At 55.7% G+C, this 26,126-nt stretch overlaps 17 protein-coding genes across 17 annotated transcripts; 10 read left to right on the top strand and 7 right to left on the bottom strand.

Annotated features, from left to right (window-relative positions):
- Nucleotides 1-90: 90 nt before the first annotated feature.
- Nucleotides 91-744, top strand: KL911_004693 (uncharacterized protein; the record flags this gene model as incomplete). Its single annotated transcript, XM_043200012.1, has 1 exon — nucleotides 91-744. The coding sequence occupies one exon, from the start codon at nucleotides 91-93 to the stop codon at nucleotides 742-744; it is 654 nt and encodes a 217-aa protein (XP_043052595.1).
- An 18-nt stretch (nucleotides 745-762) lies between these two features.
- Nucleotides 763-987, bottom strand: KL911_004692 (uncharacterized protein; the record flags this gene model as incomplete). Its single annotated transcript, XM_043200011.1, has 1 exon — nucleotides 763-987. One exon carries the CDS (start codon nucleotides 985-987, stop codon nucleotides 763-765), a length of 225 nt encoding a protein of 74 aa, XP_043052594.1.
- A 50-nt stretch (nucleotides 988-1,037) lies between these two features.
- Nucleotides 1,038-2,825, bottom strand: KL911_004691 (uncharacterized protein; the record flags this gene model as incomplete). Its single annotated transcript, XM_043200010.1, has 1 exon — nucleotides 1,038-2,825. One exon carries the CDS (start codon nucleotides 2,823-2,825, stop codon nucleotides 1,038-1,040), a length of 1,788 nt encoding a protein of 595 aa, XP_043052593.1.
- Nucleotides 2,826-4,830: 2,005 nt separating this feature from the next.
- Nucleotides 4,831-7,014, top strand: KL911_004690 (uncharacterized protein; the record flags this gene model as incomplete). Its single annotated transcript, XM_043200009.1, has 1 exon — nucleotides 4,831-7,014. The coding sequence occupies one exon, from the start codon at nucleotides 4,831-4,833 to the stop codon at nucleotides 7,012-7,014; it is 2,184 nt and encodes a 727-aa protein (XP_043052592.1).
- A 14-nt stretch (nucleotides 7,015-7,028) lies between these two features.
- Nucleotides 7,029-7,661, bottom strand: KL911_004689 (uncharacterized protein; the record flags this gene model as incomplete). The annotated part of the gene is made up of 1 exon (XM_043200007.1): nucleotides 7,029-7,661. The coding sequence occupies one exon, from the start codon at nucleotides 7,659-7,661 to the stop codon at nucleotides 7,029-7,031; it is 633 nt and encodes a 210-aa protein (XP_043052591.1).
- A 207-nt stretch (nucleotides 7,662-7,868) lies between these two features.
- On the top strand, nucleotides 7,869-9,701 carry KL911_004688 (uncharacterized protein; the record flags this gene model as incomplete). Its single annotated transcript, XM_043200006.1, has 1 exon — nucleotides 7,869-9,701. The coding sequence occupies one exon, from the start codon at nucleotides 7,869-7,871 to the stop codon at nucleotides 9,699-9,701; it is 1,833 nt and encodes a 610-aa protein (XP_043052590.1).
- Nucleotides 9,702-9,712: 11 nt separating this feature from the next.
- Nucleotides 9,713-11,011, bottom strand: KL911_004687 (uncharacterized protein; the record flags this gene model as incomplete). The annotated part of the gene is made up of 1 exon (XM_043200005.1): nucleotides 9,713-11,011. The coding sequence occupies one exon, from the start codon at nucleotides 11,009-11,011 to the stop codon at nucleotides 9,713-9,715; it is 1,299 nt and encodes a 432-aa protein (XP_043052589.1).
- Nucleotides 11,012-11,044: 33 nt separating this feature from the next.
- KL911_004686 (uncharacterized protein) lies at nucleotides 11,045-11,876 on the top strand (the record flags this gene model as incomplete). The annotated part of the gene is made up of 2 exons (XM_043200004.1): nucleotides 11,045-11,056; nucleotides 11,427-11,876. The coding sequence occupies 2 exons, from the start codon at nucleotides 11,045-11,047 to the stop codon at nucleotides 11,874-11,876; spliced, it is 462 nt and encodes a 153-aa protein (XP_043052588.1).
- Nucleotides 11,877-11,990: 114 nt separating this feature from the next.
- KL911_004685 (uncharacterized protein) lies at nucleotides 11,991-12,932 on the top strand (the record flags this gene model as incomplete). Its single annotated transcript, XM_043200003.1, has 1 exon — nucleotides 11,991-12,932. The coding sequence occupies one exon, from the start codon at nucleotides 11,991-11,993 to the stop codon at nucleotides 12,930-12,932; it is 942 nt and encodes a 313-aa protein (XP_043052587.1).
- A 369-nt stretch (nucleotides 12,933-13,301) lies between these two features.
- Nucleotides 13,302-14,915, top strand: KL911_004684 (uncharacterized protein; the record flags this gene model as incomplete). Its single annotated transcript, XM_043200002.1, has 1 exon — nucleotides 13,302-14,915. One exon carries the CDS (start codon nucleotides 13,302-13,304, stop codon nucleotides 14,913-14,915), a length of 1,614 nt encoding a protein of 537 aa, XP_043052586.1.
- Nucleotides 14,916-14,969: 54 nt separating this feature from the next.
- KL911_004683 (uncharacterized protein) lies at nucleotides 14,970-16,325 on the bottom strand (the record flags this gene model as incomplete). Its single annotated transcript, XM_043200001.1, has 1 exon — nucleotides 14,970-16,325. The coding sequence occupies one exon, from the start codon at nucleotides 16,323-16,325 to the stop codon at nucleotides 14,970-14,972; it is 1,356 nt and encodes a 451-aa protein (XP_043052585.1).
- A 73-nt stretch (nucleotides 16,326-16,398) lies between these two features.
- Nucleotides 16,399-17,638, top strand: KL911_004682 (uncharacterized protein; the record flags this gene model as incomplete). The annotated part of the gene is made up of 2 exons (XM_043200000.1): nucleotides 16,399-16,419; nucleotides 16,520-17,638. 2 exons carry the CDS (start codon nucleotides 16,399-16,401, stop codon nucleotides 17,636-17,638), a joined length of 1,140 nt encoding a protein of 379 aa, XP_043052584.1.
- Nucleotides 17,639-17,705: 67 nt separating this feature from the next.
- On the top strand, nucleotides 17,706-20,054 carry KL911_004681 (uncharacterized protein; the record flags this gene model as incomplete). Its single annotated transcript, XM_043199999.1, has 2 exons — nucleotides 17,706-17,717; nucleotides 18,012-20,054. The coding sequence occupies 2 exons, from the start codon at nucleotides 17,706-17,708 to the stop codon at nucleotides 20,052-20,054; spliced, it is 2,055 nt and encodes a 684-aa protein (XP_043052583.1).
- Nucleotides 20,055-20,204: 150 nt separating this feature from the next.
- Nucleotides 20,205-22,646, top strand: KL911_004680 (uncharacterized protein; the record flags this gene model as incomplete). The annotated part of the gene is made up of 1 exon (XM_043199998.1): nucleotides 20,205-22,646. The coding sequence occupies one exon, from the start codon at nucleotides 20,205-20,207 to the stop codon at nucleotides 22,644-22,646; it is 2,442 nt and encodes an 813-aa protein (XP_043052582.1).
- A 2-nt stretch (nucleotides 22,647-22,648) lies between these two features.
- On the bottom strand, nucleotides 22,649-23,053 carry KL911_004679 (uncharacterized protein; the record flags this gene model as incomplete). The annotated part of the gene is made up of 1 exon (XM_043199996.1): nucleotides 22,649-23,053. One exon carries the CDS (start codon nucleotides 23,051-23,053, stop codon nucleotides 22,649-22,651), a length of 405 nt encoding a protein of 134 aa, XP_043052581.1.
- A 158-nt stretch (nucleotides 23,054-23,211) lies between these two features.
- On the top strand, nucleotides 23,212-24,711 carry KL911_004678 (uncharacterized protein; the record flags this gene model as incomplete). Its single annotated transcript, XM_043199995.1, has 2 exons — nucleotides 23,212-23,258; nucleotides 23,328-24,711. 2 exons carry the CDS (start codon nucleotides 23,212-23,214, stop codon nucleotides 24,709-24,711), a joined length of 1,431 nt encoding a protein of 476 aa, XP_043052580.1.
- A 35-nt stretch (nucleotides 24,712-24,746) lies between these two features.
- KL911_004677 (uncharacterized protein) lies at nucleotides 24,747-26,096 on the bottom strand (the record flags this gene model as incomplete). Its single annotated transcript, XM_043199994.1, has 1 exon — nucleotides 24,747-26,096. The coding sequence occupies one exon, from the start codon at nucleotides 26,094-26,096 to the stop codon at nucleotides 24,747-24,749; it is 1,350 nt and encodes a 449-aa protein (XP_043052579.1).
- Nucleotides 26,097-26,126: the final 30 nt, after the last annotated feature.

The following is a 26,126-nucleotide window of genomic DNA, read 5'->3' as shown; positions in this document are numbered from 1 at the left end:
TGTTTACGCTGATAAGTGTGGGCTGCACAGCCGCTGCGAAGAATAGCCGCACGCGGCGCGTGTGTGTGTGGTGTACGGGTGTCCCCTGCTATGTCTCCGGGCCTCTGCCGGAGAAAAATAAGTGTTGACCATGGCCGCGCGAATGAACGGACTGGACGAGGTCCGGAGACTGGAGAAGACGGTGCACGACGGCAGCGCGGCGCTGTCGCCGGCGGAGGCCGAGATCCTGAGCCGCCACTCGCAGTCGCAGGCGAACCTGGGCGAGGATCAGCTGGAGGCGGACCGGCTGGCAAGGGACCTGCCCGAGGTGAGCCTGCGCTACGGCGCGGGCCCGGTTCCGCCGGACAACAAGAAGGTGTTTTTCTTCGACATCGACAATTGTCTGTACAAGCGCTCCACCAAGATCCACGACCTGATGCAGGTGTATATCCACCGGTTTTTCAAGGAGCACTTGCACCTGAACGACGAGGACGCGCACGCGCTGCACATGAAGTACTACAAGGAGTACGGGCTGGCGATCGAGGGGCTGGTGCGGCTGCACAAGATCGACGCCCTGGAGTACAACAAGGTGGTGGACGACGCGCTTCCTCTGGACAAGATCCTGCGGCCGAACCCGAAGCTGCGCGAGATGCTGCTGCGGATCAAGCGGGCGGGCAAGGTCGGCCGGCTGTGGCTGTTCACGAACGCGTACAAGAACCACGGGCTGCGCGTGGTGAGGCTACTGGGCATCGGAGATCTGTTTGACGGCATTACCTTCTGCGACTACGGCAAGTTCCCGCTCACGTGCAAGCCGATGAAGGAGAGTTTCGACCTGGCTTTGCGCCAGGCCGGCGTGGCCGATCCCAGGAACGCGTACTTCGTTGACGACTCGGGGCTGAACGTGGTGGCCGCGAAAAAGTACGGCTGGGGCAAGGTCATCCAGTTTGTCGAGCGCGACGAGGACATGCAGGAGCTGGCCGCTGGCTCGCCGGCCGAGCGCGAGGGCATTATTGTGATCCGGGACATCCTGGAGCTCGAGAACGTGTGTCCCGAGCTGCTCAGTCCGTGAAGATCTCGGGCATTGTGAGCTCGCGCTCGATGCGCGCCAGCACGTTGGTCAGAACGGCCACGCACTCGGTCACCGTCGGCAGAATTGCGCCGCTATAGTTGCGGAGGTACCTGTTCTTGACCATGTTGATATAGAACTTGATGTGGTGTAATAGATACTCGTTTTCGGGCACCCCGGAGAGGTCCAGTTGCAGCCGCTCGTGGTAGTCGGCCGAGTAGTACGTGGACTCGTTGAGCGAGAAGCCGAGTCTTTTGTTGAGCAGCGAGGCTTTGAGCCACCCCAGCGTCATGAACACTGCCATCTGGTACAGCTTGAGCCGGGCAAGCGCGGCGTGCAGCGTCGGGCGAGTGCGGGTTTCGGCGGCCAGTTTTAGCGAGCACCGGCTGAAAACGCGGCTGAAATGGTACAGCGCAGCCACCAGGTCCTCTTTCTCAAACGCATACGTCAGCAGCTGCCGCGCCAGGCCCTGCAGCCCGGCAGAGTCGAGGCCGGACTCGTCGTTTGCGTTTTTCTCGATCAGAAACTTGAATATCAGCCAGAGTTTGAGGTAGCGCAGAATCGGCACCGTCAGCTGCTGCAGGTTGCAAACTAGGCGGTGGACGAGCGTTAGGTGCTCGCCAAGCTCATCGTCGACGATTTCGCACACCAGCTGGAGCCAGTCGCGGGCAAGCTCGGGAAACGGCCGCTCGAAGAGCTCGAAATACCATCGCCCGAGACTCACAAGTATCTCGTTGAGCAGCTGAATGGCGTGCACGCTTCCCTGGCCCATACAGATGTAGTCGTCGACGTTGGGGTCGTTGACGCGCGCGTCGACGAGCAGCCGGACGACGATGGTGACAAACACGCGCAGCTCGGGCAGACCTGCCGTCTTCGTCTTGGACGAGCGCACCAGCGACAGCAGAAGCTGCAACTTCAGCACCTGTGCCGTTACGTGGGGGGACCGTTTTTTCGACTCGATCTCGAACCGTGCTCTGTGGCCCGCCATCCCGTCGGCCAGCATAAAGTCGCGAATAAGGCCCTCGTCGGCCACCATCTCGTTGCTGAGATCCGTCTGCAGCATTCGCCACACGCTCGTCGCCGGCAGCTGCATGACGTCGCTAATCACGTCCGAGTCCAGCGTTTTGCGGCCCAGGTACCAGCGTCCGTCTCCTAGCAGGGTCTCCGGCAGCAGCTCGAGCCTCGTCGTGGGCCTCTGGCCATATAAACCTGGGGTGTCCAGAAAACACACGTCTGTGACGGCGGTGTCGCCGTTCAGCATGCGTTCTCGGAGCTGCTCTATATAACCCTTGTGCGACGGGTCCACCCGCGCACTGATCTGTCTATCCAGTTGCTCGGCGGCCTGCTGCTCGTGGCGCAGCTCTGCCTCGTTCTCCGCCACCATGCGGTCTATTTCGTCCTCCTCCCGCCTTAGCTGCATCACCTTCTCGTGCTTTTTGCTGATCGACGTCACTTTTAGGGCAGCATCCAGGTCAAATCCCAGATCCTTGCTCAGCTTGTCCTTTGACCGCGCCTGCACGGCCGTAGACAGAAGAGACGTGATCGAGCTGGTTTCTTTAACGGCTTTGGGCGTCGCCTTGCGCTCTGTCCTGGCTTTTTTCCGCACATTGAATATATCCTCGTCCGACGACCCTTCCGAGTCGCCGGGGCCGCGGCCAAAACTGATCTCCCGCGCGGCGCCCTCGCCGCCAGGACCGCGTGTCTGCCGCGGAGAAAGACAGAACCGCTGCTGTTTCATGCTCTTCGGAGACTGAGACGGCCCTGAAGAGCCTCCATTCATGGTTCCAACAAATAATTCGAAACTTCGATATCGATTACCTAATCGATAAACATGCACCCCGTTAGACGCCCGCGTAGAGAGTATATATAGGGCTGGCGCCCCAGAAAACGACTCGTGGACAGCAGATTGCTCATTATTGGTACATCAGATGTGCCCTCTTCAGGAAGCTCTCTGTCCGCCACGGACGATACTCTCAGATTGGCTGGTCTGGGAGGACTCCGTTTTCCTCGCATTGGAGGCCTAGAGATATACTTTGGGACCGTTGCGTTGATTAACCGGATTTTGCAAGATGGGTGGATAGCAGTCTGGCGTCTGCTGTGCCTTCACGTGGATACTGGACTGTGGGGCGTCCACTTGGCTTGCAAGAAACGGGATAGGTTCTATAACCGCATCCGGGGGTACTGAAACGACCAGGAACCTGTCAATGTGAGTGCAGAGCGGCGCTCTGTGTGAACTTGGCACGAAGTACGGCCTGGAAGCTTGAATCGAGGTCACTAGATATCGAATTCCCCTGAAGAATTGCCTTGCAATTGGCTGACGATGTTGTTAGCAGCTAGCAAAAAGAACGCGGCAGTAAAACCGTTCGTTCGGCGCGTTCTGCTGGAGGCGCCCCCTTCGGCGTGGAGCGTGTGCCGCGTTCGCTAGAAAATAGAGCAACTGGACATTACCACATCGTGCTTTTCATCAGGCTATTATTACTCTTGCTACAATTAGCTATCGTATTTTATTCTGCTACCAAGTCACGTTTTTTCAATTTCGAAAACGATGCATTTCCAGTTATACTGCACATTGACATATTATTACCGACGGGGTAGGCCCGGGAAAGTATACTGCCATAGGTCGTCCGGTACTAGGTTCCACCACCGCCTTGTACTGGAAAGACGGGAAGTATACTTTTGAAACCAGGGGTGGGATGCGGCTCTCCTGACCATAGGGGAGGGGGAGAGGCTACCCACCCCAAACAGGGAGGGCATATAATTTGCCTTCCCTCTATTTGAAAGGGGGGATGCATTTCTCCCCTTCTATAGGGGGAACGCATTTTATATTTCTCCCTATCTGAAGGGGGGATATACTTCTCCCCTTCTATAGGGGGGATGCGCTCTCCCTTCCCATGTAGGGGCAGGTACGTTTAAAGTTAGTCTTTAGATCTAAGAAAGTCGTATATCTCCCCTCCGCAGCAAGGGCTGCGTCGACGTATCCTCCCATTAGGAAAACCGGCGCTACTATCTTCGCCGGGAGGATATAAATCGCTTTGCTTCAGATATCTCCGAGAGTTATCTGAAGCAGAGCGTTGAAATCTGGTTTCTATGCCCTGAAGCAATGCAGAAACCAGGTTGGAGCCAAAGCTCCCAAAATTAGCGCCGAGCATCCGTCAGCCAAGAGCAGCAAATTGATCGGTGGCAGTATATGAACAGGAATATGGGTGTGTCTCAGAGAGTGGGGCCATCAGCCGGACACAAACTTCTGTGCTAGAGGCAGAAGCTCTAACTGTTGCGTCGGTGTGACTAATACCATCTCAATGCTGGACATGGGTATCTGAGCTTCCTAAATTCGAGGATATCTTTCACGATTGTGGTAGAGAAAAGAACATAGCAAAGGAAGCTAAATATATGGACCCTTGGCTAGGCTTTTATAGTGCTGGAAGCGCCGAAAACGGTGCCGCAAGAGAGAGCCGCTGGAGGTCCACTATCTGACGCCTGAACTGGCTCGGGGCGCTAGTGCACTTACCGCAATAACGCCAGCTGAAGGGGCGGCTCACTGCACGACTGCAGTAACTAAGTAGCACGTGGTATCTGCCTAGCGCTCTCTAAACGCGGCTCTTCGTCGCACCCCCGTCCTGCACACTTGCACAGCAACCGATTACGTCATCTTGCAAATCGATTTTTCGGCTGAAAATAAATAATCCTTAAATTTAATATTCACCGTTACAGAAGGAACGTAACCCTTGGAATCTTTCTCTCACGACACTCAGTTTGTGGCACTAATACACCTGCAACCAATTGCCATGGAACTAGGGGCTTTTGTCGAGACGGATGGCGCACACGAGTCCACAAGCCCAGCCCCCACAAACAAGGCCTCGCCCTCGTTCGAGCCCCCCCACAGCGCCCGCAGCCACGCCTCTTCGGTCTCGTCCGTGTCCACGCCGCTCCCCAAACGCAGAATCTCGGTCGACATCCCCCGCCTCCCGGACGATAACGCGTACGAGGTGATCAGCAACACCTCGTCCCTGCGCACCTCCGCAATGGCCATTCCCGAGCGGCCGCGGCCTTCTGGGGCGTCCAACTTGTCCACGAGCACCACATCGTCCACAGCCTCGATCCCGCTTCGAATTAAGAAGTCCACGCCCGCAAACCCAGAGACAACAAGGACGGACGCCGTTTCTTTGTCGTTCAACCAGGGCGACGGTCTAGCAGACACAGACGGGTCGATGAACGGCGACGGAGACCAGGGGAGCCAGGAGTCGGCCGCCGAGCAGCCTACCGTGCCCGCGCCGCCGCAGAACGCCACTTTCATGTCCAGCATCAAGAGCCTGGCGTCCATGTCCAGACAGCAGGAGGTAGACACAACGGCCGACACAGTTTCCACGCTGGGCACTCCGATGCGCAGCCGGTCGGAGGACGACACGAAAGGGGACGTCGAGGACGAAGGCAAGCTCGAGCACGTGGTCAACGGCCACACCGAGATGCTCAGCTACCGGCGGTCCTCTCGCAGAGCAAAAAGCAGCAGCATCTCGTCTCTTCCTAAAACGCCGCTCACCGAGGCCTCGAACGACAGCTTTGAGCGGTCGCCAGCAGAGTTCTCCAGCAAGCTCTACACCGACGAGAAGTATCTGGACACACAGTACCGCTACGCGTCGTTGACGCGGAACGTCGAGTTCCACGAGCTCTTCAAAAACATCCCGGACAGCGAGCGGCTTCTAGACGACTTCAGCTGCGCACTGAGCCGCGAAATCCTCCTGCAAGGCCGGCTTTACGTTTCCGAGCACTATCTCTGCTTCAACTCCAACCTGCTCGGCTGGGTGACCAGTTTGGTCATTTCCCACGACGAGGTGGTTCACTTTGAGCGCAAGTCGACGGCAGGGCTGTTTCCGAACGGGATAGTGATCGAGACAAGAGACGGCAAGCACACCTTTGCGAGCTTTATCTCGCGCGACTCGACGTTGAACTTCTTAGAGACCGTGTGGTCGAAATCTGTGGCCCTGAGCAAGGCCAAGAACGAGCAGTCGCGCGCTCTGGAGCAGATCGAGAGCAATCTGGCTGCGCCGGCGATCCAGCAGCTCTCGGAGGACGACGTCTTCACCATCGACGAGAACGGTCCGTTGATGGATGGAGAGACGGAAGAGGAGGTGACCGCGGCTCCCGTGTACAGAAACGAGGGCCCCGACAACCACAGCGCCACAGAGTGCAGCTACGAGCCCGAGGCGCACGGCGAGTCGATCATCCTGGACAAAGTTTTCGCTGCGCCGATGGGCGTGGTGTTCAACGTTCTTTTTGGCGAGAAAATCACTTTCCATAAGCACGTCATGGAGTTGAGCGACGGGTACAATTTCAGCGACTATGGCGCGTTCAAAGAGAACGAGAACGAGGAGCTGGTGCGCAAGTTCGAGTACGAGAAAAAGCTCAACAACTCGATTGGCCCGAAGTCGGCCAAGGTCGAGACCACAGAGCTCATTCAGCACAAGGACTTCAACGGGTACGTGGAGGTGGTGAGCACTGCGTGCACGCCAAATGTCCCCAGCGGGACTGCGTTCCACGTTGTCACGAGGTACATTTTCACGTGGGCCGAGAATAGCCACACACGGCTGAAAATAAGCTACAAGATAGTATGGACCGGGTCGAGCTGGATCAAGGGAGTTATCGAGAAAAGCACCAAGTCGGGACAGCAGAAAACGGCCGACCTGATCGGCGAAGAGCTCGACAAGATTCTTCCAGAGATCCAGACGGGCAGGCCGACGGAGAGCGAGGAGACAGAGCAGAAAGAGGACATCTCTACGGAGCCGGCCCCAAAGCAGCCTGCGGGATTCGTTCTCCTTCTGGAGCAACTGGCCGGCAACTGGCTCGCAGTGCTAGTGACCTTTATTCTGCTGTTGCAGCTATATTTCCTGTACCGGATGAAGTGTCTGAGCGAGAAGGTGGCGGAGAGCATCGAGCTCAACGTGCAGCTTCTGAGACGCATCGCGGAGCCCTAGGCTATATACAGAGGCTATGCTCCCGGGGCAAACCCGATGTTGTTTGTGCCTGGCGACGGCTGTTCGTTTTCGATGATTTCACAGTCGTCGATGGTATGTACAGCGATCTTGTCATTTTTGTCGTTTAACTCGAACACGAAGATGCCTGTAAGCACCCGTTCGATGGAGTTGTCGTTGAGCTTGGTTAGATTTTGGAGGGGCAGCTTCAGGTGCAGCAGGCTGTTGGTGTCCAGGTTGTACGCGCCGAGCCTGGCGTCGGCGGTCTTGTTATCGTGCAGATGGAGACACCCGTTGAGACAGGTGCGCCATTTGATGGTGATTTTCGTGGTGTAGGGGGACAGCTCGGGAGACTGTTCGAAATCCAGCAGGTTGTTGTTGATCGAGAGATTGACGAGGTCTGTGTGGGACAGCGACTGTCTCGCCTCCTTGATGTTCATATGTGTAATGTGCAATTTTGCTTCAGGGTTCAGGAAAAACGAGGTAACCAGTAATTGCAGCGTCTTGAACGTGGTGTTGTAGAGCAGCACTCCCCGGACCACGGGTATATGCCGTTTCTGAGTGGGAAGCAGCCGCAGAACGATATCCTGGGTCAGAAATTCTTGCGGCAGGTTGTGTTGCAAAAGATGGGGCACCTTGAGCTGGAGCATTTGAATGATAGTTCCCAGGTTGGCTTTGCGCGGGCTGTCGGGGACAGGAAACCTCAGCTGGCGGCTGGCCAGGAAGTTGAGCTGACCGGAGCGAAAAGGCGCAAATATTCTCATTTAAACAGAGACGCTATTAATCATCCAGATAAAAGAATAAATACCAATTAACTGAATTAAATTAATTTTTGGCACTTTTATTATTTATTTCTCATGTCACTTGTGTACGATTCGGCAGATCCTGAGCTGCCGAATTTGCCAGAGTCCGCCCATTGGTCGGACTCGGACTATCCGAGTGACGACGGATCTGGGCCCAGCGCAGAGTCCGTGCCGTTTTCGAGCGGGACGGACCAGCTAGACATCACTCAGAAGTCGGACAGCGACTCTCCTCCCGCGGTCTCGCAGCCCACTCAGGAACACCAGAAGGCCGCAGGCCCGCATGTAAAGGTGCCAAAGAGCAGCTACAGACGCAAACACAAGGCCAGGTCGCGCAAATACGCCGGCAGCGGCACAAAAAAGGAACGCACTGGCTGGGAGCCAGGAATCGATGTCCGGACAACAAACGTGGTCATGAACACGCCCGGGTCGTGGGTCGTGGTGACAGACTACTCGCCGGACAGATACAGAGTGACGCACTACGAGGTTGTCTCCGAAACAGGCGCCGACGACGACGCTCTGGATCTCCAGCTGTTGTACGCTGAGGGCGGCCATGAGCTCGATCCGCAGGCCGTGGAGGCGCAATTGAAGGAGTACAGAAAGCGCGCGGCGCAGACGCAGCTGGCGTTTGAGCGCGGAGTCAAAACCCGGCCTCTGTGGTCGCACGTCAGATGGATCAACGTCAACGGGCTCTCGTGGGAGGCCATTTCGACGATAGGCAAGCACTACAACCTGCACAGACTGTCCATTGAGGACATGATTGACATTCCGCAGCGAACGAAGGTCGACTTGTACCCGAACCACCTGTTTACCGTGCTTCCTCTGATCAAGGTGGTCAGAACGAACCGTCCGCGAGATGCCGCTGGAAACCGCCACGCGTCGGCTGACGACTCGAAATCGCTGAACTCAAGAGCCTCGTCTCTCAACACGGTGGACATGACGCTTTCTGAGCGGATCAGCGACGAGCGAAAGATGCGAAAGCTGTCCGACCTCGATTTCAGCTCTTTTGGCGAAGAGCGCAAGAAAAGCCGCAAGATGCGCAACCTCGAGATCCGCAGACCGCTGAAAAGCAAGGGTCTGGCTGTTGGAATAGAACAGGTCTCGATTTTCCTCACGGACGACAACACGGTAATCACATTTTTTGAGCATTCGGCAGGCGACATCACCAGGGCCATTCTGGCCCGGCTGGCGGCCAGGGACACGCTGCTGCGCACCAGCGACGAGGCGTCGATCCTCCTCCACTCCATTCTCGACGCAATAGTCGACCTCGTCTACCCCGTGACGTCCGCCTACGGCCAACGCTTGAACGAGATCGAGCTGGACATTCTCACGAACCCGACCATCTCGCACACGCAGGAACTGCATCTAATGATCAACGAGCTGGCCAACCTCAAGTCGCGCATCACGCCCGCCTGCAACCTCATCCACCAGATGCGAGAGGTGACCAATTTCCGCAAGTTCATGTCCGAAAACAGCGTTCTGTACATGAACGATATATACGACCATCTGGTGTCGTACGTGGACGACATCGAGTCGATGTCGCGGACGATCGAGAACCTGGTGAACCTGATCTTCAACACGCTGTCGGTGGAGACCAACAACTCCATGAAACAGCTGTCTCTGGTGACGGTTGTCTTCCTTCCGCTGAGCTTCTGGGCAGGATACTTTGGCATGAATTTCGAGAAGTTCGGCAACCTGAAGGAAGGAGTCGGGTTCTACTGGAAGGTGACCATTCCGTTCACGTGCGTGCTGATTCTACTGGTGATGTGGCGCGACATCTTCAAGAAAGCGAATTATTCAAGAAAGTACGTTGCACGCATAATGGCCGACATCGCCATAGAGAGAGCAGAAAAAGAGCGGAAGCTACGGCGCAGGAAAAGCCTGGCTTAGTGTCATTGTCGTCATTCATTAGCGTTACATAGTCCTCGCCTTGCATTCTTCATGCCGCACATTTCATCAAACTCGTCGCACCAGGATCCAACCAACCCGTCGTTGGTCTCATACGAAAAAGTGAGCGAAGGAGGCGCCTGTGTGTCGAAGATAGAGGAAGCTGTTCCGACGGAGTCGGGAATAGGACGGATGTCCACAGCACGTAGCGGGGCGCCCACGTAAGAAGCCTGCTTCTGATCGTCCAGCATGTCGACGCGGTATTCGGGCTCGGTGTCGAACATGAAGAACTCGCCTCCCAAAACATCGTCGTCGCGCACAGATGCAACAGCCGGATCGGACTGGACGGCAAACTCCTGCTGACGTCTAGTAAGCTCCAGCTTGTACTCTTGGTCAAGGGTGAAGCCCTTGGCAGGGCCTTCTCTGTTGAGCAACTCCAGACCGCCGTCCAGGTCTCTCTCAACCATAAAACACTCCACAATGGCCTTGAACGAGACCTGGTTGATGCCTGGGTAGTAGTCGTAGAGAAACTCCTTCGATTTCAGGAAGTTCACAAAGTTCACGTCGTTGGTGTCTGCTTTGCGGAACGGACACTTGCCGAACAGCGTGAACAGCAACGTGATGGCCAGAGACCACGCGTCGGCACCCTTGGCGTCGTACCACTCGCCCTTCTGACGAAGAGCCTCTGGGGCCATGTACTTCTCCGTGCCAACGTTGAAGTCTCTGCATTTGCCTGCGTAGGTGGCAAGCCCCCAGTCGCACAGCTTGATGCTGCCGTCCCTCGTCAACAAAACGTTCTCGGGCTTGATGTCCCTGTGATACACTCCACGGGAGTAGGCGTAACGCATAACATCAGCCAGCTGATTCACAAGACTCAGAAACATCCGCGGGTTGGTCTGGTACTCCACCCCCAGAGGCGACTGTGTGTGGATGGCGTCGTACAGGTCACCGCCCGGAACGTACTCCAGAACCAGAACAATGTACTTCTTGGTCTCAAAGCTCTCCAGGAGCTGGCAAACGTTCGGATGGTACCCCAGCTTGCGCATGATGGAGATCTCGTGTCTGGCCATGAAGGAAATACCGGGGATCGTTTTCTTCAACGCCTTGACGGCCACCTTGGTGTTGTCGACCATGTTGAGCGCACACGTGACCTGGCCAAACGAGCCGTTCTGCAAGTACGACACAAACCGGTACTTGCTCTTGAGGTACGAGCCTTTCTCGTACGCAAGATACTCGTCCATGGTTGCCTGCAGGTCCTGCGACAGCAGCTTGAGCTGAGAGTCCACCTTGTCTGAGAGGACCGTCGATGTCATGTATATAAAAATGCCACTGGTTCTATAAGGAAGATGGATGACAGAGTGGAATTAAAATGGAGATAGATAAGCCTTTATATCTGGAGGCGGGGGGTGGGTCACAGGTGTCAAGGGCATGCAGCCGGTGTCCGGGTAACTTTTTTGGCTCTGTTGGGCAAGTTACCCTTATCGGAAGGTTCCAGCACTTTTGACGTGATAAGCCACAGCTGGCAAGGATATGTGTATTAGATTATAGAGGGTCGCCTAGATAACCGATTGTGGCGAGCAGGAGGGCGGCTCCGGAGATGAGCGACGAGTACGCGTAGCCGAGCTTGAGCGACTGCAGGCTCGCGATGGTTTCTGTCTTGAGCTCGAGCTCCTGGAACTGCTCGTCTGCGGCCGGCTCCTCCCGGACGGCGTCGGCCTCGGTTCCCAGGTCGTTGTAGACGCTGTTGTCGAGCGGCGACGTCAAATCGTCCGTCTTGCTGGTCTTGGCCGGCAGAGCGCGCGAGTCGCGTTTCTGCGGGGATTGCAAAATTTGGAGCTCCAGTGGCAAAACGCCGCAACAGTAGTAGGCCGCACACAGCGGTGCCCCCAGGGCGGCGTAGATCAGGTAGGGGTGTTTGCCCGTGACGGGGGACCGCGTGTAGGCCAGGGCGAAGAGCACGGACGCCGCGGTGCCGAAGACCGCGAGGATCGAGCGCACTTGCACGAGCAGGCCACGGAACTTGTTGCGCAGCTCGCCCGAGTCGAGGACGCTCAGCTTGGCGCCATTGATCAGATCAGGCACGGCGTGGTACGCTGCGAGGCCGAAGCTGGACGTGGCCAGGCCCAGCGAGCCGATGCCGACGAGTTTGACGATCTTGAGACAGCTAACCATTTGTAATAAATAAACGAAAAACCCGTGCACGAGCAAATACGGTTTTTCTCTTGTGGCGCATCTTGCGACCCAAATAAAGCCCGCTTATCAGCACGCTGAAAATCTTATCCCTGTAACATTATGTCCACACCTTCGTTTACTCTCGCACGCACCGGCGACAAAATCCCTGCCATTGCGTTCGGCAGCGGCACCAAGCACCAGAAAAAGAAGAAGGGCGACCCCGTCCTCAAGGACTCCGTGGACGAGTCGCTCGTCGACATCATCAAGTTTGCGCTCACAGAGGGCAAATTCACCCACCTCGACACGGCCGAGGTGTACACGACCCGCATTGAGGTCGGCATGGCGATCGCGGAGTCGGGCGTGCCACGCAGCAAGCTCTGGATCACCGACAAGTGGAACCAAGGCTGGGGAGGCAGGCACCGGTCGACGACTCCGTCGGGGCCGTACGAGTCGCTGGTCAAGGGCCTGGAGCTCATGAAGATCGACTACGTGGACCTGTTTCTGATTCATGCGCCGTTTTTCGGCGCAGACGCCAACGAGGTCACCGTGGAGGAGGCCTGGAGGCAGATGGAACGGCTGGTCGACGAGGGCAAGGCGAGAAACATCGGGGTGTCGAATTTCGACGAGCCGATGCTGCAAAAAATCCTCGCTGTTTGCAAGTACAAGCCGCAGGTCAACCAGATAGAGTACAATCCTTATCTACAGGAGCAGTCGCCCGGGATTGTGGACTTCTGCAAGCGGAACGAGATCCTGGTGGAGGCTTTTTCGCCGCTGACGCCGATCGTCCCGACGAAGGTCACGGAGGGACCTTTGGATCCGGTTTTGAGAGAGCTGGAGGCAAAATACGGCGTCACCGACACGCTGCTGCTGCTCAGATGGGTGTACCAGACAGGCGTTCTGCCGATCACGACGTCGACCAATAAGGAGCGGCTTAGAGACATTATGAAGGTGTGGGAGTTTGAGCTGGAGCCTAGCGACGTGGAGAAGATCTCTGCGACGGGCAGAAAGCTCCACTATAGAGGCTTCTTCCAGGACTACTTTGAGAAGTACGACAAGGCCTGAAAAACACGGGGTGAAACCCCGCGGTTTCCGGAGATGCAGGTGCTGGTCGGAGTAGCCAACTGACAATATGTACGCATCCCTAAGTTTTCCGACTCGGAATTTGTGGAAACCAGTAGCCGGATTTTTCCCTACAGCGAAAATAGCGGCCGTCCGATTGGCCCAAACGCATTTTCGTGCACGCGCGCGCACCCCCATTAATCATTCGGCGTACCTCATACGTGGGAACCGCATAACAAGAAACGTTTCCCCTCCTGTTTTAGGCAACCGGGCTTATTGTGCTCTATTGTCCGCAAACATCCACTCACGTTCCATGAAAAAAATTTGTATAAAACAACCAACTTCCTCCTGAACATTTTACCACCTAAGATAATGTTGGCAGCAAGACGGGCCGTGCGCCTCAACACTGTCGCCACCAGAGCCTTCAGCTCGTCCGTCGTGGCAACGTCCGCCCAGCGCAAGACTCTTTTCCACAAGCTGTTCAGGATCCCTCTTGACGTGGGTGCCATCGGCACTGTTTTGGCCACCACCTGGATGGGCGCCTCCATCTACAGAGAGGCCAATCCTAGAAACCAGAAGCCCCAGACCGCGCTCACTGCTGCCGGGGCCGAGAAAAAGAGCATTGTCATTCTTGGGAGTGGATGGGGTGCCGCCTCGATGCTCAAAGATCTCGATACCAGTCTGTACAATGTGACTGTTGTTTCTCCTAGAAACTACTTCCTGTTCACGCCTCTGCTGCCTTCGGCGCCTACCGGAACCATCGAGACCAGGTCCATCGTCGAGCCAATCAGATCGATCGCCAAGAGAACCCCGGCAGAGGTGACCTACATCGAGGCCGACGCTACAGACGTCGACGTGACGAAAAACACTCTGAAAATTAAATTCCCCGAGCCCGACGCCGAAAGCAAGGGTCTCCTCAAGGAGATCAAGTACGACTACCTGGTTGTTGCGGTCGGTGCCCAGCCGTCCACGTTCAACATCCCTGGAGTTGCCGAGCACGCCTGTTTCTTGAAAGAGCTGCCGGACGCGATCCAGGTCAGAAAGCGGCTCTTGGAGTGTGTCGAGAAGGCCTCGTTGTATCCTGAGGGAAGCGAGGAGAGAAAGAGACTGCTGCACTTTGTCGTTGTGGGAGGAGGCCCTACCGGTGTCGAGTTTGCCGGAGAACTCAAGGATTACGTGGACGAGGACCTCAACAAGTGGATGCCATCCATCGCCAAAGAGGTCCAGGTCACCCTGATCGAGGCGCTGCCTAACGTGCTGAACTCGTTCTCCAAGAGCCTGTGGACGTACGCCCAGAACACTTTTGCCGAGAACAGCATCGAGCTGATCCTCAACACAGCCGTGAACAAAGTGACCCCAACCACGATCACAGCCTCGACGAAAAAGAAGGACGGTTCCGTGGAGCAGAAAGAGATCCCATACGGCATGCTTGTGTGGGCCGCCGGTATCCGCCCTGCCAACTTCACCAACCACCTGATCAGCAAGATCGAGGCCCAGGCCGGCGCCAGAAGAGGTCTGCTTGTGGACGAGAACCTCAGAGTCAAGGGCACCGAGAACGTGTATGCCATTGGTGACTGTGCCTTCACGGGCCACCCACCTACGGGACAAGTCGCCCACCAGGAGGGCCACTACCTTGCCTCCACGTTTGCCAAGATGGCCGCCATCGACGACCTGCAGTCCGAGCTTGCCAGAGCCTCCAACTCCGATGAGAGAACCAAGGTCCAGGCCCGACTGGACGCCGCCTTGTCCCAAATCAAGCCTTTCAAGTACAACCACTTGGGATCGTTGTCGTACGTGGGTGGAGAAAAGGCCGTTGCCGACTTGGTGTGGGGGTCCTTCTCCTCCACCTCCACCGGTGGTGCTTTCACCTACCTGATCTGGAGATCCTCGTACATCGCCATGTGCATCTCCGCCAGAATGAGAGCCTTGGTGGCTGCCGACTGGCTGAAGGTGTCCTTGTTGGGCAGGGACTTGACTAACGACTAACTTAGTTGCAGCTTGCAGATAGACAGTATTCATTAATTATGTACACAATTGTATTCAATAGTCGTCATCTGACTCGTACCCCCACACGTACTGGTCGCCCATTGTCTCGAGCTCATTCTTCAGCTCCTCGCGCTCGTCTCCTTTGTAGTGCCGCGACACCAGCCCGGCCATCTGCTTGAACCAGCCGCGTGGTGCGTTGGTCACCCCCAAGGTGCATAAACTAGGGGTGCGGCTCTCTTTTTCGCTGAAGGCTGTAGGAAAGCTGTCAAGACGGCTGTTGAATGCGACGGACGATCGGTACTCGACACAGTGTCTGGCCGAGGTGCCGTTGTCCATAAGACTGGAAAAGTCCACCTTGTTTGCTGCCCCTCGTGTGATTGCAGTCTGCGCGAAAAAATGGTCTCCCTTGTTTCCGTACGCCTGGCGACAGCTAAAAATATGGGGTGCAGCTGTTATGTCCCACACCATATTTTGGCCGCTCGTCGGGCTCAAACCGTTCACAAAATCGGCCATGAGGAGCGCCGGCTTTGCGGCAAACAGATCGTTGACAAACTCCAGCGGAATGCACTGGAGCGCTGACACGTGCCACAGGTCTGCCGGGTCCGCCCACTGGGGAAGCGGAGGCGTCGCGCTCAGCGGCAGGTACAGCGACGAGCTGCGCATCAGCCCCACGCTTGCGCGGACACGGCTGACGAGCTTTTCAAAGCTCAATCGCTCGTTGTCCCTCGTGAGGCTCCACGTGAGCACGCTTGTCTTTGCGTACTCGTCTCTGATGTCGGCCAATAACTCGTTAGAGAACCCACCCCACGCAGAGTCAACCTCTGTGACGAGGTTCATGCCGTTAACCAAGTCGCATCTTTCTATGGTCTGCCGTAACGTCTCGTCAACAAAGTCGGGCTGGTTTTTATACTCCGCTGCCCCCACGTCATAACCTTCAAACTTTCTCTCTGGGTGCATCTTCAGATAGCCCGTCTGGCTCTTGTAATCGTACTCCCAGTTCCTAATACTCAGAAGCCCACGAGGCTTGTACAACACCCTCGTGAAATCCGTCCAGTACCGCACTTTGTCGGTTTCCAGCACTCTTTGTGTGGGCTGCGCAGAGTCCAGCAGTTCCTGGTACTTGTTTTTCTCCACACGTGGCTGCTCAATAACCTCGTAGCCTGTCTTTTCGACGTCCTCGACGCCAAACTGCGCCAAGGCACCATACCCGTTCTGGTACTCCCAATGGATGGTGCGTGGGTAGAACGTATAACTGGAGCCCTCTGCTACAGGCTCCATGTGTACGTTGGGGTCGATTGGGTTCTGCGCCAGCGACGGCGCCAAGTACAGCTTGTCTTCCTGGAGATTATTGAAATGCGTCACAATGTTGTTTGCGTGGGGGCCGACCGAGATCGTGATAACTTCGTGCATTTGTGCTCGAAATAAATGTGCGGCTCAAAAAAATTCATTTATTTGAAAATTTTCAAGCTCTATTTTCACCACGATGGGGAATAACTCTTTAGAGGTAAGTGTCTAGCGGCCCCATATTTCTCGCTAACGGCCAGGATCGCCTGAAAGAGCACGCCAATGCATTTGACGGACTCCTGTCCCTGATTCCGGCAAAGTACTACTACGATGAGGACACGTCCAATCAGTGGCAGCGGAAGAAGCAAAGCAAGAGCCAGGCCAAGGAGAACAAGAAGGCCAAGCTGGATCCAGAGGCCACCAGAGATGTGAGTGCAAAGGAAGAGAAGGACAGACACGCGCTTGAGGCGAAGCCGGTGATAATACCGGGCAAGAAGCAGGAGTCCGCGCCGGTGGAGGAGCCTGCGGCTGTGGAGGCTCAGGAGCCTGAAAGCACAGCCACCGACACAGAACTGAAACTTGACGACGCTACGATAGTATTTGACGACGACGGCGACGGCGAGGGCGACACCGCACCGCCACCCCCACGTAAGTCCAAGCAGCAGCTTACGCCGGAGAAGAAGAAGGAGAAAGCCGAGAACCTGGCTAGGCTGCGGGCGAAACTGGCGGAGAAAATCAACACACTGAAGGAGAAGCGCAAGGCGCCAGGCACCAAGTTCGCCACGGTGACGTCTCGACAGCAGATATTGGAGGAGAGACGCAAGAAAGAGGCTCTCAGAAGACAGCAGAAAAAGACCAAGGAAGAAAAAGACGACGACGACGACAAGTCGAGTAGCGAGGACGAGGACATGGAGGACAAGGACGACAGGGAAGACGTGGTGATGTACAATAATATCGAGTTTAACCAGGGCGAGAGAGCCACGTCTGATTTGAGCGGGGTGCGCAAGGTGGGGCGTCGGAAGGGCCCATCGAACAACGACGTGAAGTCGCACCTGAAGAAGGCGGAGCAGGAGAAGGCGAAGCTGGCAGCCATGGACAAGGAGCAGGCGCAGGCTGTGGAAGAGAAGCACAGGTGGAACAAGGCGCTTGCCGGCGCGCAGGGGATCAAAGTGAAGGACGACGTGAAGCTCTTGAAAAAGGCCCTCAAGCGCAAGGAGGCCAAGAAGAGAAAGAGTGAGCGCGAGTGGGCGGAGCGGAAGCAGTTCGTCGCAGACCAGATCAAGGCCAAGCAGGACAGAAGGGAGGAGAACCTGCGGATCCGCCGCGAAAACAAGGGCAAGAGCCGCAAGCACCAGACCAAACAGCTGCGCTCGTTCAAAGGCGCCACGCGGGTCCCTAAAAGAGCCGGCTTCGAGGGCAAAATAAAGAGAAAGAGCTGAGGAAGAGCCTCTTTTTATAGGCACAAACAAGAGTTTTTTCTGCGATTCGTGTGCGCACTAATTCTACATGGGGCAACACGTAAACAAGTCTACAGACATAAAAAAAAAGTTAAAATAATCTTTTGTTTCATTCGGGGGATAGGACGAAATTCAGCGTTCTAATAGCATTGATCAGCTGACAAGAGTGCTTTTTTCGGCGGTTTATAGAGTCTGTGAATTCTCTGCACATAGATCCCGGATATATTCTTTGGCGCCTAGTTATTTTCGCTGTTGATAAACCATGTGGTAAGTACAAGGCACAAGACACGAGTGCTAACAGAGCAGTGGCATTTTCGGCTACGCCAACTACAACGTCGGCAAATCTCGAGGCCAGATCATCGACACGCTTGTCGAAGGGCTTTCGAAGCTCGAGTACAGGGGCTACGACTCGGCGGGTATCGGTATCGATGGTGAGAAGGAGTTCGACGAGTCCACGTCCGCCAGGGAGATTGCCGTGTACAAACAGGTGGGAAAGGTTGCGAACCTCAAGAACGAGATCAAGTCGCACAACGTGAACACCTCTGAGACGTTTGCCAACCATGTGGGCATCGCGCACACCAGATGGGCCACCCACGGAGTTGTGACCCAGACAAACTGCCATCCACAACCCTCCGACGATAGAAACGAGTTTGTTGTGGTCCACAACGGTATCATCACCAACTATAGAGAGCTCAAAACTTTCCTAAAAGGCAAGGGCCACACCTTCAGATCGGACACTGATACCGAAGTTATTGCCAAGCTGTTCAAATACTATTTCGACAAGGACAACGACCTCGAGTTCTACCAGCTGGCAAAGGAGGTTCTGTACCAGCTGCAGGGCTCCTACGGTCTGATGGTCAAATCGATCCACTATCCTAATGAATTGGTGGCCACCAGAAAGGGTTCTCCGCTGCTGATTGGCGTCAAGAGCGAACAGAAGCTCAAGGTGGACTTCGTGGACGTCGAGTTCATTTCTGACCCTGCCACTGCAATTCAGGGCGCCAACGGATCCAGCTACTCCAACTCGTTCCTGACTCTGCCTACTAACAGTGAGATGACACTGAGAAAGTCCGAGTCGAGAGCTATCTTGCCCGACTACAACAAGCCTATCGAGTTTTTAGTGTCTTCCGACGCCTCGTCGGTCATTGAGCACACCAAGAAGGTGCTCTTTCTAGAAGACGATGACATCGCCCACATCGACAACGGAGAATTGCACATCCACAGAGCGGCCAAGGCAGCAGGAATGTCTACCACCAGACCCGTTCACACTCTGGAGATGCAACTGGCAGAGATCATGAGAGGCGGATACGACCATTTCATGCTTAAAGAGATCTTTGAGCAGCCAGATTCCACGTTCAACACCATGAGAGGTAGAATCGACTTCAAGAACAAAAGCATCACGCTTGGAGGTATCAAGGAGTTTTTGACCAGTATCAGACGTTCAAGAAGGTTCCAAATGATTGCATGCGGAACTTCCTATCATTCGTGTTTGGCTGTGAGGTCCTTATTCGAAGAGCTGACAGAGGTGCCAGTCTCCGTAGATCTCGCCTCTGACTTCCTAGACAGATCTCCGCCTATTTTTAGAGACGATACGTGTATCTTTGTTTCTCAATCAGGTGAGACAGCAGACTCCATGATGGCTCTCAAGAGATGCCGCGCTGCAGGTGCGCTAACCGTTGGTGTGGTCAACTCTGTTGGTTCGAGCATTTCCAGAGAAACCGACTGCGGTGTCCACATAAACGCCGGTCCTGAGATCGGCGTTGCTTCTACTAAAGCATACACGTCTCAGTATATTGCATTGGTCATGCTTGCCCTGCAGATTTCCAACCATGTGATCACCAATGCCAAGCGCCACCAGGAGATCATCGAGGGACTGGAAGAAATCCCTACCCAAATCGAGAAGGTTCTACAACAAAGCAAAAAGATCAAGGAGATCTCCGAGAAGTATTTGCACAACAAGCAGTCTATCTTGGTTGTTGGCCGAGGCTACCAATATGCCTCTGCTTTGGAAGGTGCTTTGAAGATCAAAGAAATTTCCTATATTCATTCGGAAGGTATTCAGGCAGGAGAATTGAAGCACGGAGTTTTGGCTCTTGTTGACGACAAGCTGCCGATTGTGGCCTTTGCTACGCAGGACTCGTTTTCGGCAAAACTGAACTCTGCCATCCAACAGATCACTGCCAGAGACGGCCGTCCTATAATTATTGCAACCGAGGGAGACAGGCTTATAGACCGCTCGAAGGCCTCGGCTGTGATCGAGGTTCCAAAATCTGTGGACTGCTTGCAAGGACTGTTGAACATCATTCCGGTGCAGTTGATGAGCTACTACTTGTCTGTTGCTGCCGGAAACAATCCCGATCGCCCAAGGAACCTTGCCAAGTCGGTCACCGTTGAGTGAGTTCAGCTTCGTCTGCGAAAAGCTCGAGTCTGCTTTGTTTTCTATTTTCACTTAATAAAATACCCTGCCATAAAAAAAAGTAGAATGCGATTTCTGTCTGGGCTAGCGATTTTCAGATTTAGACCATTATTAATTTCCAGACGCCTATCAATGCATTATCCAGACACGTCCTTTCACCATGGGTTGCCAGAAACAGTCAAACCTGTGAACTATGATGTTCGCATCTTCAACATTGACGTTGCCAAGAAGACGTTTCACGGACTTTGTAAGATTGATTTCCATGTTCAGGAAACCGCTAAGTCTGTGATCCTGAACCAAAAACTGTTGCAAATAGGCCAAGCTGCTGCGAGCGCCAACGACAAGCCCATTGCTGTCTTGGAAACCGTTGCCAACAACAAAGATGAAACTGTGGAGTTCAAATTTGCAGAGCCGTTGAAAACCGGTCCGTTGAGTCTTTCCATTGAGTATACTGGCCCAATTCGCACGGATATGGGCGGTTTCTACGACTCGAGCTATAGGGACGGTGGCGAGCTGCACACCCTGCTGTGCACGCAGTTTGAGTCGACAGACGCACGGTCTGCGTTCCCTTGTAGCGACGAGCCTGCATTCAAGGCAACTTTCAGACTAAGTTTGACAGTTGACAGTCAGTTCGACGCGCTTTCTAATATGCCAGTCGACAAAGTCGAGCCACACGGCCTGACGAAGACGGTCACGTTCTTGCCCTCGCCGAAGATGTCCACCTACCTGGTAGCCTGGTGTATTGGCAAGTTTGAGTACGTGGAGTCCAATTCGAAGGGATTGCCAATCCGCGTTTACACAGTCCCTGGGCAATCAGAGAATGGCAAGTATGCGCTGTCGGTGGCGGAAAAAGCTGTTTCTTATCTTTCCAAGGTGTTTGACATTGCGTATCCGCTGCCGAAGCTGGACCTGATTGCGGTGCCTGCCTTTGGAGCCAACGCAATGGAAAACTGGGGTCTTGTCGTTTTCCGAGCCACTGCGCTGCTGTTTGACCCAGCCAAATCGGATCTGGCGTACAAGTCCAAGGTGGCATACGTTGTTTCGCACGAGGTGGCCCATTCGTGGTTTGGCAATTATTGCACAATGAATTGGTGGTCAGATCTCTGGCTCAACGAGTCGTTTGCAACCTATATTGGCTGGCTCTGCGTCGACAACATGCATCCAGAGTGGGACGTGTTCACAGATTTTGTGTCGTCTTCTGTCCAGGCGGCCTTGGATCTGGACTCTCTGTCCAGCTCGCATCCTGTGGAGGTCCAAGTTCTTAACGGACGCGACATCGACCAGATCTTCGATTATATTTCGTATCTGAAGGGAGGTTCCGTTGTGCGCATGGTTGCTGAGAGTGTAGGAGTTGATTTGTTCCTGAGCGGTGTGTCTAAGTATTTGAAAGAGCACAGTTTTGGAAACGCGCGCTCCGACGATCTCTGGGATGCCGTCAGCGCCACTACCGGCAAGGATATTACGGGGCTGGTTTCTCCTTGGATAAGAGCCGTTGGTTTCCCCTATCTTCACGCCAAAATAGCAGGCGACCAGGTAGAAATCACGCAGCAGAGGTTCCTGCTTTCTGGGAAGACGGACGAGACAGTTTGGTGGATACCCGAGCTCAATATGACGGAGAAAAGCAGGACAGTTCCTCTGGAGCAGTTCAGCAAGCTCAACAAATCCACCACTGGATTCTATCGTGTTGTCTATGATCCATCGCTCTTCGACCGCATTTTTGTTGATTTGAACGCCAGAGACAAAATCGGACTCGTGGCAGATACCTTTGCCGCAGCACAAGCTGGCCTCAGCTCCACGAAGGCTTGCCTGGAGCTCGTGGAGCGGTTCAAACACGAAGAAGAGTACTCCGTCTGGGCGGAGATAGCCAAACGGCTGGGTGCGCTGAAGAGACTCTATTTTGGCTCGCCAAAGCTGGACACTCTGGTCAGTTTTAGCAAGAAGGTGTACGAGCCGATTCTGAGGAAACTGATGGAGAAAAAAGAGCTCAGCTTTCAAGAATCCAACTTGCGCTCGCTGGTGTTTGAGCAATGCGGACTATCCCAGTCCTCCCTTGCCTTGGAGTACGCTCGCTCCACCACAGACCCTTCGTTGCGCCGCGCCAAACTCACCACTCTAATGGCGTCCAAAGAATGCACCCGCGGAGAGCTTTTGCAGGCGATCGAGGAGGTGAAAAAGCCGTCCTCCGTGGACGCGCGCGAGATCGCACTCTGTGCTCTCGGATCCGTGAGCAACAGGGCGTATCTGGACGATATCTTTGCCCTCTTTTTCACCGAGCATCTTCCGGAGATGGACTACATCTTTCTTTGCGGCTCGCTATGTTCGAACCCCGTTGCCCAAGAACCGTTCTGGAACTTCTTCAAGGCCAATTTCGAGCGCTTCCACAAAGAGACGTCGACGTGGACTCTGGACAGAGTGCTCAGAAACTTTCTGCCGAACTTTGGCTCCGAAACACTCTACGCCGATGCCAAGACCTTTTTTGCCGGGAAAGACCTAACCGGCTTCGACAAGGGAGTGGGCCAGTCGCTGGAGGCCATCGAAGTCAACGTGAAATGGGCCAGACAGAGTGACCTGTAGTGCTAATATCTCTCCGAGTCTATACTTTCGAATACAGAGCTCTCGCAAAACTCACACGCGTCCGAGTCCTCGTTCTTGATCTCGTGCGGCTTCGCCTGCGTTTCTCCCTCCCAGTACGGCGACGACGGATACAAGCACTCTGCCGTGAGCGTTGTGGTGTCTTCGCTGGGAAACATGATGTTGCTGCTGCGGGACGAAAGGAACGTCGGCGTTTCGAATTTGGAGTTCTGACAGATGGCCTCCAGAGTGTCTGCGGTGCACCGCGAAGGCCTCTCCTCGGTGCTTCGCTTCTTTGGAGCAGCAAACGTGGACAGCTGGAGAATGTAGGCGTCGGGAGCTTTGCGGAAGTAGAGCTTCCCGATCCTCTCGGGTACTGCGCACTCCTTTAGCGCAGTGCTGTAGTCCATCCTGCGTATCCTCGTCTATCCCCTTTTCGTGCCCTTTTTCCCTATTTGTCTTTTTTTTTCATTATTTTTTTCCAAGCATTTCTGGTCACGTGAAAGCACACAAGCCATAGCTTGCTGCTACCAGACAAACAGACTCTCCCAATTATTCTTCCCATCCGATGGCCCAGCGTCTGTTCTCTGTGGGACTTGCAAGACACTTCTCGCGGTGCGCGGTGGCGCTCAAGCCGCGCGCCAGCGCCGCCCGTGCGGCCGCCATGTCGACCCCCCATCCCAGACCGTCGAATCCACAGTTGTCATTCCCCTGTCTTGAGAAACTCGAGCAGAGGTCGCAGTCGCTGGTGGAAAACGGGCCAGAGCCCGCGTACGCGAAGATCACCGAGGACAAGGTGGACATATTCCGCTCCACGGACCCGATCTTCCTCGACTACGGCGGATACCTGCCGCAGTTCCAGGTGGCCTACGAGACGTGGGGCACGCTGGACGCCAGCCGTTCGAACGCCGTTCTGCTGCAGACCGGCCTGTCTGCCTCGTCACACGCGCACTCGACCGCAAAAAACCCGGCCAGGGGCTGGTGGGAGGACTTCATCGGTCCCGGCAAGTATCTCGACACCGATAAGTACTTTGTGATCTGCACCAACGTGATTGGCGGCTGTTTTGGCTCGACAGGGCCGTCCTCGGTCGACCCGTCCGACGGCCAGGTGTACGCCACGCGGTTCCCGATCATCTCCATCAGCGACATGGTGCGTGCGCAGCACCGCCTCGTGAAACAGCACTTCAAGATCGACAGGCTGCACGCCGTGATGGGGTCCTCCATGGGCGGCATGCAGTGTCTCGCGTACGCGCACGAGTTCACCGACGAGGTCGCCAAGGTCGTGAGCATCTCTGGCTGCGCCCGCTCGCACCCCTACTCGATTGCCATGCGCCACTGCCAGCGACAAGTTTTGATGACCGACCCGAACTGGAATAAAGGCTTCTACTACGGCTCGCTGCCCCCACACACGGGCATGAAGCTGGCCCGCGAGATCGCCACGATCACGTACCGGTCCGGTCCCGAGTGGGAGTCGCGCTTCGGCGTCGAGCGCGCAGACCCGTCGAAACAGCCTGCCCTGTGTCCGGATTTTCTGATCGAGACCTACCTCGACCACGCGGGAGAAAAATGGTGTCTGGAGTACGACCCCAACTCGTTTCTGTACATCTCCAAGGCGATGGACCTCTTCGATATGTCGCTGTCTGCGCGGGCAAAGGCTGCCAGAAGCCGCCGGCAGACCGAGGCGCGGTACAACGGCGAGTACGTGCCGGATTCAGAGCTCGAGTACAGACCCGTGGGCCAGTGCTCGTTCGACGAGCCGATGCGCGAGAACAAGCGCACGCGAAGAATGACGCCCGAGGAGGCTGCCGAGGACCTGAAGCGCGGGCTGGCGACGCTGGCCGCCAAGGACGTGCTGGTGATCGGCGTCGAGTCCGATATCCTGTTTCCGGCGTGGCAGCAGCGCGAGATGGCCGACCTGCTCCGCCAGGGCGCCCGCGAGCGCGGCGGCGACGGGTCCAACATCCGCCACGTCGAGCTCAGCAAGGAGGACAGTCTCTATGGCCACGACACGTTCCTGCTCGCGCTCGACCACATCGGCGTGCCCGTCAGCGATTTCCTAGAACATTAAATTAACGAAGCTACGACTCCTATATTTCCTGCGCCTCACTCCTCCACCTCCAGTAGCAGCGACGCGTTGCGCAGACCGCACTCCTGGACGGTCTGGCCGAGCTTGTCGATCAGGTTCTCGCGCTGCATCGTCAGCTGGAACGGTCTGTTGCCGATGCCAAAGTAGTACTTGACAAACTGGAACACGCGCAGCACGGGGTCCTGCAGCGCAAACTTCTTCACCACGCGGCGCCCGTCGCCGGACCGGATCTGGATCCGCGTCACGTCGGTGCCCTGTGGGTCCGGCACGTCCACGGCGTCGATCACGGGCCCGTCGCTGTCCAGCTCCAATGGCCGCTCTTTCGTGCCCTCGCCGTCGCCCAGATCCACGATGTCCACACTGTCCTGTTGCTGCGCCGCGCCAGGGTTCAGCGAGTGCTCCACGGCCATCTTGATCTGCTGCTCCTCGCTCAGACTGTTCACGTCCGGCCGCACGCTATGCTGCACTATCGGGTTCTTTTTGTTCTTGTCCAGCGAGAACCGGTCCATGAAGTCCACCACCTGCTCCACCCACACGCGCACATCGGGCACGCCGCTCCACATCTTGAGCCGCTCGCCCGTCATCGGGTCCAGGATCGCGATGTGCGGATACTCCGAAAACGGATACATGTTGATGTAGTACTCGCCGTTCGGCGAGTCGTGGTGGTACTGCAGGAAGATGAAGTTCTCCCGCACTATATCTTTGATCTCTGTGTTCGACCAGAAGTCTCTGTTGAGACACTGGCACCGGAAGTCGGTCATGTCCTGGATGTTGACCAGGATCCATTTTTTCTCCTGTCGCGCCACCACCTTCGCGCCGTCCAGGTCTAGCTTCTGAACGATGTCCCAGGGGGGCCGGAATATGTTGGCGAGCCGTCTCTGTGTGCTTGTGCGGAACTCTCTGCGTCGGCGAGCGCGTCGGTTGTTCTGCTGACGGACCGGGTCGTCGTCGTCCAGCATCTGGAACTCGTCGTCGTCATCGTCGTCGTCGTCTAGATCCACGACTTCCACACCGTCCACGGCGTCGTCGTCGTCCAATTGGTTGAAAATGCCCACCTGCGTCCGCCCAAACATGCCCCTGTGCGGATCCACCCTGGCGTAGTCCGCCACAAGCTGGTCGCGCACCGGCTCGAGCGGTCGCCTCACGCCCTCGTCCGCGCTGTCGGGCTCTGCGTACATCTCCTGCTGCAGTCTGCCCGCCACCTCGGCGTCGTCGCCAGGCCTGCTTGGCCCGACGCCCGTCCCGTGCTCGAAATACAGACTCACCGCAGTGTCCAGGTCGCCGCCGGCCATCTCCAAAAAGCTCTGCGCCACACCAACATCGTCTGTGCTCGTGATCTCCAAAAACAAAGGAACTGAGCTGTCCATGGAGCAAGGGCAAAAGATGTGTACTTTATT

Source organism: Ogataea haglerorum (assembly GCF_019207285.1).
Source record: "Ogataea haglerorum isolate 81-453-3 chromosome Unknown 81-453-3_NODE_15_length_226208_cov_100.181872, whole genome shotgun sequence".
Taxonomy (NCBI): Eukaryota; Fungi; Ascomycota; class Pichiomycetes; order Pichiales; family Pichiaceae; genus Ogataea; species Ogataea haglerorum.
Note: the sequence above shows the minus strand (reverse complement) of the source record. Positions and strands in the feature narration are given on the sequence as shown.